A 13,509-nucleotide genomic window follows, 5' to 3' on the forward strand; every position below is an offset into this window, starting at 1 on the left:
CCAAGATAAGATAAAAAGTATAGACCAACCTGGGTGCACAAATGCTCCCTTTCGGAGTTATACACTGCCGAAAACATAAAAAAAAAATGAAGTTTAAAGGTCCACAGCTCTAAAACTATGGGACTTACCGTACTCGAGTCAAAACTTTATTTAGGAACTACTATGTGTCATATCCAAATATCCATGTTTCAGAATCCTGCGGTACTTCCGCAGCAATTTTTATAGAGGTAGTTGGTGAATACTTCAAATTATATGCCCGTAGAAAAATGCCTCCATAAAAATTGTTGCGTGAGTATCTTAGGATTCTGAAACATGTATTTTTGGAAAGCGCACATATTAGTTCCTAAATGAAGTTTTGACCCAACTACGTTAGGTCCCTTAGTTTTGGAGCTATGGACCTTTAAAGTTCATTTTTTCATGTTTTGGGCAGCCTATAACTCCGAAAGGAAGCATTTGTGCACCCAGATTGGTCTATATTTTTCGTTTTATCCTAGTATCAGGAATTACCTCCCCAACGTTGTCGGTGTTATTTTGAAACACCCTGTATACACATTTATAATTTAGAAAACTAGTTTTTTCCAAGTTACACACACACACACACACACACAAAATTTTAATTTAACTTCCCATGGTTATACCCTTTAGGCTAAAAGAGATAGATGATTAATAAAAGTGAATGAGTATGAACGAATTGGTGGAATGAGAATGTAGAAGAAAACGGGAAAGCCTCGAGAAAACTCACTGACATTATGTTGGTTACTACAAACTCCCATGGCCTGGAATCAAACTAGGGACCCCTCACACCACAGATGGGACCTCTACTACTGAGCCACCCTGCCCCATCCTCCAAGACGAAAGATTTCATAGGCGGATATCGACCTGACAACCATTAGTATGTACAGCAAATTTTTCAGTAATTTTATGGTTACAATTAAAGGCAATTGGACAAGTGCTCCAAGGTGAAACTGTTCCAAGTGAATATGATCAAAATGTCCTTCAAGTATGCTTTGACTACATCTGTAAAGTACAAACATCATTTTCGATTTTTTTAAAAGTGTTATACTACTGAATACAATTTATCAACTGACAACTTGAAAAAATACCTTATCAGGTGCAATCGTAATTGAAGATTTTTTGGGACAGACTATCAAAGTGTACTGAATTAAAATACATTTAATAATTCATCTATTTGCTCGAAAATGACCACCATTTTTTTATTGAGTGTGATAGTGTGCTATGATAAAGTGCTATAAAAGTTTTGACTGCTGTGTGTAGTAATAAAGTGCTCACACGGGAGGGTCCCACAAGTTGTCGCTGAAATCTGATGGCCACATAGCACATCTGATAGAGCATCATGAGAAATGAAAATCAGCAAAATTTAAGGTGTTATGGACCAGAAGGATAGGAGCTACGGGGCTTCAAAATTTGAATATCCCAAAAATGATATCATTGAATTATGTATGTTTAAAGTAAATATCTTGGAAACCGTTAAAGCAATCAAAACAAAAGTTTCACAATATAATGAGAACAAAATGCCCTATCAAAAACCACAAACAGTGCTGTCATAGGTGAAGCAGTGTTGTTAACTCAGCATAAAATATTTTGCTTGAAATAGCACCATATACAAATGTGCACAGATTTAAAATGCACTATTATCTCTAAACATAACAGTGAAGTGTAGTGGTGCAGTGTTGCACACTGTTGGAGCTACGTGTTCTGAAAATGTACAATGGAGAAGTCTGATAGTGGCAGCAAGAGGTAGTAAAGGAATCTGGGTCTCATACTATGAATTTAGTTCAAATGCATAACACCGATACTATAACATAGCAAAATATGAGCAGTGTCACAAAATATTGACGCATTTGAAAAACGAAATTGGGTGATACCACTTTTACGTCCTGTGTCAGCTCCGAAGATATATATAGGACGGGACCTATAGTGTAAAGTGGGATCCGAACCATTATGAAAGATAAGAATGAAACGTAAGGTACGACAAAAACATGTCCGAGGCGGGATTGCAACACGCGATCAATAATATGTCAGTTGTCCAGCCTTCTAGACCACACGGCTATCCGGGCCGACAAAAAACGAAATGAGATAGTAATAAAATAATTATACTATTTCCAATGTGAATATGGTAATATTAGAGTGTACAAACATAGTTATATGGTATGGAGGAGAGGAAGTAAAAAAAATATATCAGTTAACACGAAAGACAAACTAAGAAGGTACTCTTCCAAATATTGATAAGATAATCTGGAGAACCAGTTTACTGAATTAGAAAACATGTGTTTCTTTCCTCGCGTGTATCATTTTGTTTTCGTGAGTTATCTGCTTATTCACCGGAGTTACGGAAGTGTAAGGCAGATCACTCACTTTTTTCTAGTGCATTCCTTTATTATTCTCAGTTGCCACATATCAGACTTCTCCATTGTACATTTTCAGTACACATAGCTCCAACAGTGTGCAACACTGTACCATTACACTCCACTGTTATGTTTAGTGATAATAGTGCATTTTAAATCTGTGCACATTTGTATATGGTGCTATTTCAAACAAAATATTTTAATGCTGAGTTGGCAACACTGCTTCACTTATGGCAACACTATTTGTGATTTTTGATAGGTCATTTTGTTCTCTTGTTTTGATACAACTTTTGTTTTGATTGCTTAAACGGTTTTCAAGATATTTACTTTAAACATACATAATTCAATGATACAATTTTTGGGATATTCAAATTTTGAAGCCCCGTAGCTCCTATCCTTCTGATCCACAGCACCTCAGATTTTGCTGATTTTCATTTCTCATGATGCTCTATCAGATGTGCTATGTGGCCATCAGATTTCAGCGACAACTTGTGGGACCCTCCCGTGTAAGAAACTTTGGACAGCTGCATGAAATGACGAAGTGCTATAAATAATTTGTTTAGTAAATATAATGGAAATAATTTCATGCCTCTTTCTTTAGAAGAATATATTCCTACAAACAACAATCAGGTTTGTTTCTAAATTACTTGAATACTATTTACCATTTTATTTCAGGTTTTGTGTGTCATTCAGTGGGGTAACTTCTGGGGTAAAGAGTAAGTGCCCCCCTTTAAGCTCCCCGGGAGGAGGGGAGCATCAAGATAAAAAGTTCCTTCCTTCATTTTATGTTACGAACATGAATGTATAAATGAAGCAAGGAATAGATTCAGTAACATGCAATGAAAATGTGATGAGAGCCAAATTAGGAAAATGTCTACTATTAGGACCCCAGAAATGATTATTTCTTAAGACTTAAGTTGTCGATCTCCATCAATTTACCTAATGAAGCATGGAATACAATTTCCAAAAGAAAAAATAATGAAGGTGCAGCTGCTGCCCCCTTCGCCTGAACAAAATAAATGACCCTAACATGAAACATAAATGTAATCTTGGATCTACTTCCAGTAAAGCGCCTACTGGCTCCCCTAAAAGTAATAAAGATGTTTATTAACGTTCTAAATTTTAGGGACAGGCAAATTTCATATTATTCTAGGGGAACACAAATTTTAATGCTTGCCGTGTCAGGAAAAGTTCCAAGTTACGGTGCTGATATCATTGAGTGGCTATCTTCATTAATTTGAGTTAGATTTTAGCGCCTATCTATGTGCAAGTGCATATTTTACCACCTATTTTCCATGTTTTTAGTGCTTTAAACACCCGATCTCTAGTTATTATAGTAGAGGGCTGAAGAATATTAGTTTACGTACGTACAGAAACAATACAAACTCGATGAAATTTATGTAAAGTTTTTGGTGGATTATGGGAGTCTATCATTAAAGGTTAGCGCTATTCACTAGATCTGAGCAATATAGTCTAGAAGTGAAATTGTTAGTAGCACAATATCAGATACATCATTTGAAGTCTCTACTGCTCAACAGAAGCAGACTGAGAAAATAAGCTAACTGATTTCTTACTAGCCATACTATCACAACATTCCGCCAGTTAACATTAAATGAATTTGATTGAACTTTTCAGTTTCTGGCTACCTCATAGGAAAATACTCGAAACTCAATAAGTTTGTAAGTTACTGAAATTAGATCTATAAATGCACCACCCGGACATGCTACCAACTTACCTGTTTTACATACATAGCTCCAGGGTTGGTAGTACTGTTCAATGAGCGGCCGGTATTTTAGTATAAGTCTTAGCCAAGGTACAAGCTTTTTGGAGCTGAAAACAAAACGTTATACAGTAAATATATATTTTGAACAACTAAAGATTAGTAAAAAAACTACCACAACTAAAGAACAACGAAACAAACAACAAAATTGCATGTCTACGAATGATCTCTTCCCTACAAAAAGATAATGACAGACCTGAGGTAAAGCCTGATCTATACGATGCAGGACTGCATGCTTGATCCAAATTGTTCCACGAGGATTATACACTGAACAAAGGCACTTATAAACCTTTACGAAGTTACCCTGCTCCATCCGCCCTCATTATTTTACCAATTTTTATTTTTCATTATGATGCATATTTGCAATCGCTCATCTTTTGAACTACCTCACTACAAAATCACTCTACAGCTGACAACCAACATATGTATAGCCTACTACTACAATTTGACACACTAATTAAAATACTAAAATAGAAAAAAATGGGGTTCCATGCTTCCCATACTTTTTAAATACTTATAACCAGTGTTTTTATTTCTGGCTGTACGCAACGGTACGCCGTTCCGGCACCTTTTTAATAACAAGATAATACTTCCTCTTCTGTCTTAAAAAGGGGTTAACGAGGAAATACCAAATAGTGAATACATAATTTTATTGGAAATCATATTTTAAATTCTTTTTCTTTTTCTTTTCTTCTTCCTAGAGAAAGAATTGCGATTCTTTCTTCCTCTTGAAAAGTAGTTAATTGTATTCAGGGATTAGAATTACTTGAGCCCTTCTGTCTCTCGCTCGCTGGCACGTCCTCGAGCCTCCCTTTTTTCATTCCTTCTTCGCACGGTAATACAAACCATAAAGGCTCTGAACCAACCAGTTTTTTCTTTTTTCCTGAAGACTGACCTCCCACAACAAAATAATCTCAACAAATTTGTCTGTCACTGAAGTTCCACTACACTGAAAGCCAGTAGAAAAATTCTGTTGTGACTCCACCTCTGTATCTTCTCCGCAGAGAAGCCTTTGCTCCATTTCTATTTTAATGTACCCAAATAATTGTTTTTATTCATTATCAAGAAGAGGATTAATTGAAAACATATCCTAGATATTTTTTCGCAAAGTTTATCCATTAATTTAGTAGAGGTTTGTAGAACATTTTGGTAGCATGATTAGTATTCTGAAAAAACATTACGTGAACAATGTACGTATGTGTATTATTGAAATCCACTGTTTGTGGAACCCTTGATACCTTTTAAAAAACAAACAATAGCAGCTTACTTTCGCCCATTTACAAAAAAAGAATAAAGCAGGAAACAAATATGAAATATTTATTATCATTACGTTTGTTGTATTATAGAATTAAGATGTAAGAATCAGATATTTTAAAGCATCTTTATATATATGTACATAAGACTTTTTAGTTACAAGACTGCAGTGATATTATTGTTAATAATAATAATAATAATAATAATAATAATAATAATAATAATAATAATAATAATAATCCCTGAAAGGTACGCAATTTTTTAACCATTATGAACCTGAGTTTCAGCGTACTAGCACCTTTATCTTTAGAAATAAAACGCTGCTTATAACAATGTTCAAGTTTAATATTCAGCCAACGGCTTCATTTTATCTAGATTCACGTGCATGTTAAAAAATTCAATTCAAACTCCTATACTTGGTTGGTAAAAATTACATCAAAAGCTATTATGGCCTAGGGACGTCTCAGGAACCCCAAGAACACGTCTCAGATGTGCTTGATGATCGTGCAGTAAGACGAGTTTTAGGAAACCTGCTTCTCGTAAAGAGTTGTTTGCTGGCAAAGGCTAAATCCAAAAAATTATTAATTCCATGTCCATCAGTCTCAAGGCTTTGAACAAAGCAAGCTGCGGGATAACTAAGTTTCTATATGCATATAGTGCATTATTAACAATTGGATGCTATAAAAGATACTGGAATGTCCAGGATATGCATTTACTTATGAGTTGAAGGTGTACAAAAATTACGGTTAAACTATACTTACTTCAAAGCAGCACACACGAATGCCTTGAAATGAGAGTCGTATGTCCTTTTGTACGGAGTATGGGTAGCAATAATGTTACCAATAGTACTTAGGAGATTCTGAAAAACAAGATAGAAAAAAAAAAAGTTATCACATATGTGAAATTTTTGTACTGCTAATTCCTCGAAACAAAAATAACTAGATAGAGAACAAACAAATTTTTATAAAAATCATTAACAGCATACTAATATATAGAACTTATACTCTGAAACGGGTTTAAGAAATTCTCTTAGCCGAATAATTTATATGTCCATAACCGGTACATAACGGTATGTTGTACTGACACCTTTCTTCTGAAGTTTAAAAGATGTGATTTCTTTAGGCATTTTTATTTTCGTAGTATGAAAGGAAATTTTCAGTTTAAATCGATTTGAAGACTGGAACAACAGTCTATTATATGTATTTAAAGGGTAATACGATCAACAGTTGCCATTACCTGCTAATTTTTTCCACTTGTTTGGATTTTGACGTCTGCCTTCACATCCGCTAAAATTTCTATTACATTAAACAGAAGTTCGCAGTTTCCGCGATTATTCTCAGCAAAATGAAGCCATAGACATATTATCTAATCTAAGCACACTTTGGTCACAATTGCAATATCTTCCAGCGAATACACGTATACGAAAGTGGGTTCTTTCAGATAAACCGGATAGTAACTTCATCCGGGTCATCTCTGCTTGTATGAACAACTTATAGCGTTCTTTATTATGAACCCGTTTTTGAGAATATACATTTAGTTTGTGCAGTGCATTTCGTTTCATTTCTGCATTTCTTTTTACATTATAATGGACTCATTGTTCACATTTAATTCTTAGCCGTGGCAAAGGAGCTGACCCCATGCTCTACAGACTCTGCTAATACATCGTAATAACGCTCCAGCCAATGAGAATACATGTGCAGGCGAAATGAACAAAAATTCGTATGTTATGAGGGATTTGAGACTTTATTTTACGCCTCGGTTCTAGACCCGTGGGTGGGGCTTATTAGTGAGAAAAGTGGAAAGAACGAAAGACTATCCTGAAAGATGGCCGGCCACGCTTTAGTTAAGACCTGCAATTAGCTCGTGCTTAAGTATTGATGGAGTAATTGGACTTGTCACTTTTTGTAGTTACGTACTATTCAATATTTTTTTTTTTTTTTAAATTTTGTTAAACAAGAATAACCACGTAAGTATGTAGCTATAACTTGTCAAATATATCAAATTAAATTGCAGATGCATTGGATTCTTTAATTTCTTCGTCATCTCTTGTGTGCGTAGTCCGCTTAGTATAAGTTTCTTTATACTATACTTTCTATAATAGAATGAATTGCTGAAGTATACCGTTTTCAATATAACCTGTAATATAGTGGTTTATTGTGGTTGTTTGTGGTGAGGTTGGAGCAAAACTCCGTTTTATTTGAATCGCATCACAATTTGCGGGAGACAGCATTTGTGTATACATAGTTTTGTATGCATTCACGTTAACATTAGCGAAGCTGTCAATACACGGGTGCTGAACGGATTCCAAGTTCGATTCCCGAGCTTGGTTATCACGTTGGTTTCTTTTGCCATTCGCAGTAATCATTAAGTTTTGCACTGATATTCATGAGGATAGTAGGACCGCCTCTCACAGTGTTTAATCCTAGCAAATATGTTGGTTGACTCATGACTGTTCCAGTGCTGTCATTCTGTGGGTTGATATCAAAAGCAAGAGATCTAGAGACAACACGGGTGTCTTACAATATGTTAAAAGTGCGGTGCTATAATAACATATACATGTGAGTACCAGCAGCCTTCGACAAAAAAGCACTGCCTATAACAGCTCCGTTACTTCAATTAATAATAGCTTTGCATCACACAAGCAAGTGGAAGACAAATACTGTAGCAAAACTAATGGACAGTCACACAATCAGTATGCACAAGTACCAATAGTACTCACTGAAAAGTGCTTTGAAGCAAAAACAGAAAAATTACACTTTCGTATAAGAAATACTTCAAAAACCTCTTTAGGGTCTTTAACATTCAATAGTGACTATATATGACAAGATTTTCAAGTTGCACAGTCACCGTCCAAAGTACTTATCTCGTGAGAATAGCCTTCAAATCGATGGATCGACTAATATTTTTGCAAATTAATCAAAACATAACTAATTAAAGTAGATGATATCAAACATCTTAACATAATTCAGGCACAGCAAAGTCAATTATGAACAAGAATAGAATAATATTCAATCTTAACTGCTTTCCAAAAACAGAAGTAAAACTATAAATCAATATACACAAACTCAAAAGGTACTCAACTTGATCTTCTGTATCCTGTTACAGATTTAGTAATAATAATAATAATAAAAAAAAAATCATGTAGTCGTCAGACCATTAAAGACGATCTTTAGAATAATTCGTAGCAGATACAGATGAGCAAAGTGGTTCTGGTTATCTGTGCTATCATTAACGATGTTTCAAACCTGTTTGTTTGAGACTGCCGTTGCTCCACCTATGTCCAGATTGAAACTTTGTGACAGTTTCCGCGCAGGTGTGGAATTAAAAATATCCCCATTCTTCATTTCATAATACTTGAGAATCAATTCCCACACGTGCATCATCTTTCCAGCAGAATGACTCCGAGTTGGAAAGCATCCGATGAAAGGAACAACACTAACGCTTTGGCCAACCTGCAATTTCAACAACACAAACTTAGAACAGAGAGAGACAGAAAACCAACTCACAATTCAAGTTTTTAAAAAGATACCTGGAACAGTGATATATTTTCTTGATTGACTACATTTTAATTTTTCTCTTATAAGAACTGAACTTCTCTTAGTTTTATAACATATCGGATCTCATCTTGTACACTGCAACTTCCCTTTTACCGAGCATAATGTTTATCCCCCAATTCTACTACTTTCATTCTTAGTTTTTATATGTTACACCAATACATTACTCTCAACGATTTGCAAGCTTTACAGTTGAACACTAATGAATCTAACAGCACACAAAAGAATACTGCAATTTCGATTTATTACACAATATTATATTATTGAATTATCCCTTTACGAATATGTTAACTGCGTACATGTAAGTTCCCTTCTTTACAGCCAAGTGGCTAAACACGCGTACCTTTTGAGCGTGTGATCCCGGTTCGAACCTCGCTAGGATTGCTTGCCTCGGATACAAACACGAATAAAGATTCGAATCTTACTTTAAACAAGAGATTTCGTGTAATATAACCTTGCTGCTGAAAAGGGACGCTAAACTTCAAAACAATCATCTAAATTAATATAAAAACTTGTCACCTAGTTCTCTCTACTGTATTCCATTTTTCGTAAACCATCACCAGGAGTCAAAATTTCACTGTCTACAAAACAAAAACAAACAAACACACGCGTACACACCCACATGGGTTTGAACTATATTAGATCCCACCAGCAATCAAATCCGGTCTCACACACCGAAGATTATTACGCTAACATTTAACTCTCAAGGATCTCTACAGAACGGATAACTTGAACAAAAGCTTTAATACTGCATATTGCGTAAAAGACATCGACATTCGCCAAACAGCTTATTCTCACGAACGAGGTTTTAAGAGCATTACTTACAGGCATAAGTCCATGTTGAAGCAGATCACGAATGCTGACGGCCAATTCCTTCCTCACTGCAGAGGTTAGTTTCTCGTTACATAACACTACAGGAACATCTTCAGAATCCGACGTGTAATCACTATCAACTGGGGTTTCTTGTACTGCAGCTAATTCTGCTACGTGATCGACTGCTAATTCGAGACGGGCTCGAAGATCCCTAAGAAAATATTGATTACATTGAAATCATACGTCTGCATGATTTGCTCAAATAGGCATCGAAACAATACAATATACAAACACGTTAATTCTATAACATACATTACACAATAATAAGGCTGTTGAGGGTTAAAAAGACAAAATTTCAAAAATTATTTAGAAAAAACAAACACGTTATACAAGGATAATGAACATAGGTCAAAAATGCTTTCAGAAACTATGTATACATCTTACAAACATATAACTTGATAAGAGATGGAGCGAGGAAATCATGCCTACAGAATCGATTCGCAGCAAAATTTACGGTAAAAATACATTCTTTTTCAATTGATTCTTTAAAAAGAACATGACTGATTTGCAGGTCGTTCTTCGTAATAAGTATTATTTCATTTGTTTATTTATACATATTTCTGGGCATTATCGGCAACTATAGCCTTAAGCCCGTCACGTATGAGGGATGACGTCCCTCAGCGAGTATATTACCCAGGAAAGAGGGAAGAAAGAAAGAAATTGGCCTGGAACTTGCATGTTATCCTGGCATTTGCCTGTGTGAATGAAAAACACCCAGGAAAATCCTGTCATGATAGGAGGCCAGGAAAAGCTGTTATACCTTGTCGACCGAGTGTCTCTACTTGAAATCGAACCCGGGACCGTTCGTACTAAAGCCAAGAGCGTTAGCCACGCAGGGCCAATTTCAAATATCAATAACAAGAACAGAGTCCATGAATATGATATCATCTCTGTCGGCAATTAGCGCATTTATACATTTGCTTATAAAGTATAATTTCTATGATTTTTTATTGTTTTCTTCGAATATTTCAATGCACACTTTGATTCCAGTGAAGCATTTGAAAACAGATCGTAAACGTTACTTCTGTATCATTCAAAAGTCCTAAACTTTCGTAGCCTACAACTGACTAGTTTCGTGGTTCTATCGCTCTCGTATGTAATTCTGAGGAGAGAGACTTCTAAGTAAATTATACAATAGATCGTCTTTCACTTTAACAAACTGATAAACTACGTATCGAAATAATTAACTGAATATGCACATCCTGTCGATATAGACGCCCGGAAACAAATACTATGTAAACCCATCTTGAAAAGTGGACTTTCTCAGTATTATTTTTTCTCTCTCGTTAACTTATGAATTCATGGGCAGTACCATTTTCTGTAACTTACCAAAGATGTTATTCAATTTATGACTCTCCTGTAATTGCTGTTACTCAAAAATTACTGAGAGAGGGAATAAGATATAAAAGATTTTGAACGTATATACACACATAGAGGGTGAGTTTTTAACTTGAGATAAGCATGTAACGTCTGAACCAGTGGACAAAAAACGCTGAAATTTTACACGAAGCAAATATCAATAGGGGAAATCGTTCGACACTCCACAGTATCAACAGACGAACAGTGTTGCCAACCCAATATAAAGTTCCTTTCTTTTAAATGGATCATATTCCTAATCTATATGTTAAACGACAACTTAGAATACCATATTTATTATTCAGTGTTGCAACTAAGGACGTTATAGTATTACAAACGTCCGAAACTTGAAAGCATCTACCATAATAACAGTGCAACTCAGACGGTTGGGGAAATGAACATCCAAAGAACCTTCGTGTTGGATACCATGATCATGATGTGACGTATTTTGAATAAATAAGACAGAAGTTATAAGGGGTTAAAGATTTTAATTTTTTTCTGAAAGCTTTATTTATTTTGATGAAATACTTAAATAAGTGTCACACCCAAGTATTCATGTGGTTTTCGTTTTGCCGTTTACAGCAATTTGATATCTAAAACCGTTTAAGAGAGATGATAAACATTGCTAAAGTTTACAACATTTTGAGAAATTTGTAGTCTTCCTTTGCTTTTATAATTTTACAGCAAAAAGCTTTCAGTAGTTTTAATTATCAATAAATTCTCGCAATTAAATAAATTTTAACAGACTTGTAATTAATCCTTTAAAAAATAACAACTAATCAGTGAAGTCTTTTGTTAATCTTTAAATTAATTGCATTTCCCAGGAGTTAAATTTTTGTTGATAATCGTTAAAAAATAGTTACACGAGTAAAAAAGATAATCTAATACAATTTATGTTTGGTTCCAACAAAATTTCTGCATTTTTTGTCTGTTGGTACAGAAGTTACACGGTTGTAAAAAGTTGAAGAAAAAAAACTCATATACAGTCCCGTATTTAGGTAAGTGCTATTCTGTGCTCGAGCATAGGGCGGCAGAATTTAGGGGGCTGCAAAATTTTGAAAATATGTTAATGTGTTTAATTCGCTCTGATTACCTAATTAGTTAGCTAGCTTATCTGATTATTTTTAAGGAGTGGGGATGAACCTGAACATCATGAAAAGCGTGTAAATTTAGATACATCTGATTGTAAGTGTCGAACTTATGACAATTGTTCAAACATATCAGGTGCAACATGTCTTTGCTTGCAGGCTAGAATCAAAACAATTAATCCACTAGATTTTTATATTCCCTGTGCTGCACATTCAACAAATTTAAGTGGTTTTCGAGCAGCAGAATGTTGTCAGGAGTCTGTAAAATTTTTCGACTTTTTGCAGAGTATATTTATATTTTTTCTAGTTCGACACAGAGATGGAATTTGCTTTTATCATTCTTTGATCCACAGAGCTTAACATTAAAATCATTAAATCAGACTCGTTTGTTTGCAAAAGAAGAAACATGTAAAAGTGTAAATTTAGGTTGGACAGTTGTATTCAAGGCTTTTATGTCATTTTCCGAAGATGTCACCCAAAACTGTTTGGATCGAAACAAAGCTAGAGGTTTACTTAAGCAGTTAAGTCAAATTGACATGGCATTTATGTCTAGCCTTTGGGATGCCATATTGCAACAGTTTGGGAAGACAATGGAAAATCTATGTGTGGATGTGTTTGCTGCCAAGGAACTTCATGAATCGTTGATTGATTATCTTGAAGGAATTAGGGACATTAACGGAAGATTTTTAAAAAATACCTGTGTACACAAATTTTGCATCTAGATTTTATTTTATTTATAAACTTACTAATCTTGAACCGAGTAGTATAATGAATTCAGCAAAAGAACTGTGTGAACTGTACAATAAGGATTTGGGAGATAGTTTAATAAACGAGTGTATCCATCTTAAAGCTTTCATGAAAAATATTAAACGTAAAGTGATAAACAAGCAAGGTAAAAAAGTAGAAAAATCTTAGACTTCGCAAACTTTGAACAAAATGTTACTGGAAAGTAACTTACAAACAAGAAGTTTATCTGAATATTTGTTTTGCGCTGAAAATGTATAAATGCACAGCTGCGACCAAGTGTTCATCTGAAAGGTCGTTTTCTGCTCTAACAGGTAAGAAGAGTGAAGAACTATATCAACGCCAAACGCAAGAACGACTTGTAAATGCAGCAGTTCTATGTATTGAGTCGGATATAACTTAACAGTCTAAGTTTTAACGAAATAATCAATGATTATGCTCACAGTCAAGCTAGACGAAACCCGTTCATTGTGTAAGCTGATACATGAATTTCT

At 34.8% G+C, this 13,509-nt stretch overlaps 1 protein-coding gene across 5 annotated transcripts in view; it reads right to left on the reverse strand.

Annotated features, from left to right (window-relative positions):
* The window catches only part of LOC145687863 (RUN domain-containing protein 1), a 61,779-nt gene that overhangs the window by 1,810 nt on the left and 46,460 nt on the right, over positions 1-13,509 (reverse strand). For 4 of the 5 annotated variants that reach the window (XM_081761359.1, XM_081761360.1, XM_081761358.1 and 1 more), the window contains exons 10-13: positions 9,780-9,978; positions 8,646-8,852; positions 6,162-6,259; positions 4,102-4,196 (exon numbers count right to left, since the gene is read on the reverse strand). In XM_081761359.1, coding sequence (XP_081617485.1) covers positions 4,102-4,196; positions 6,162-6,259; positions 8,646-8,852; positions 9,780-9,978 — 599 coding nt within the window. The remainder of the gene's footprint in view (positions 1-4,101; positions 4,197-6,161; positions 6,260-8,645; positions 8,853-9,779; positions 9,979-13,509) is intronic. The other variant, XM_081761362.1, reaches the window with a different exon arrangement.

This window comes from Thermobia domestica, chromosome 6, assembly GCF_964235325.1.
Source record: "Thermobia domestica chromosome 6, izTheDome1.hap1.1, whole genome shotgun sequence".
NCBI lineage: Eukaryota > Metazoa > Arthropoda > Insecta > Zygentoma > Lepismatidae > Thermobia > Thermobia domestica.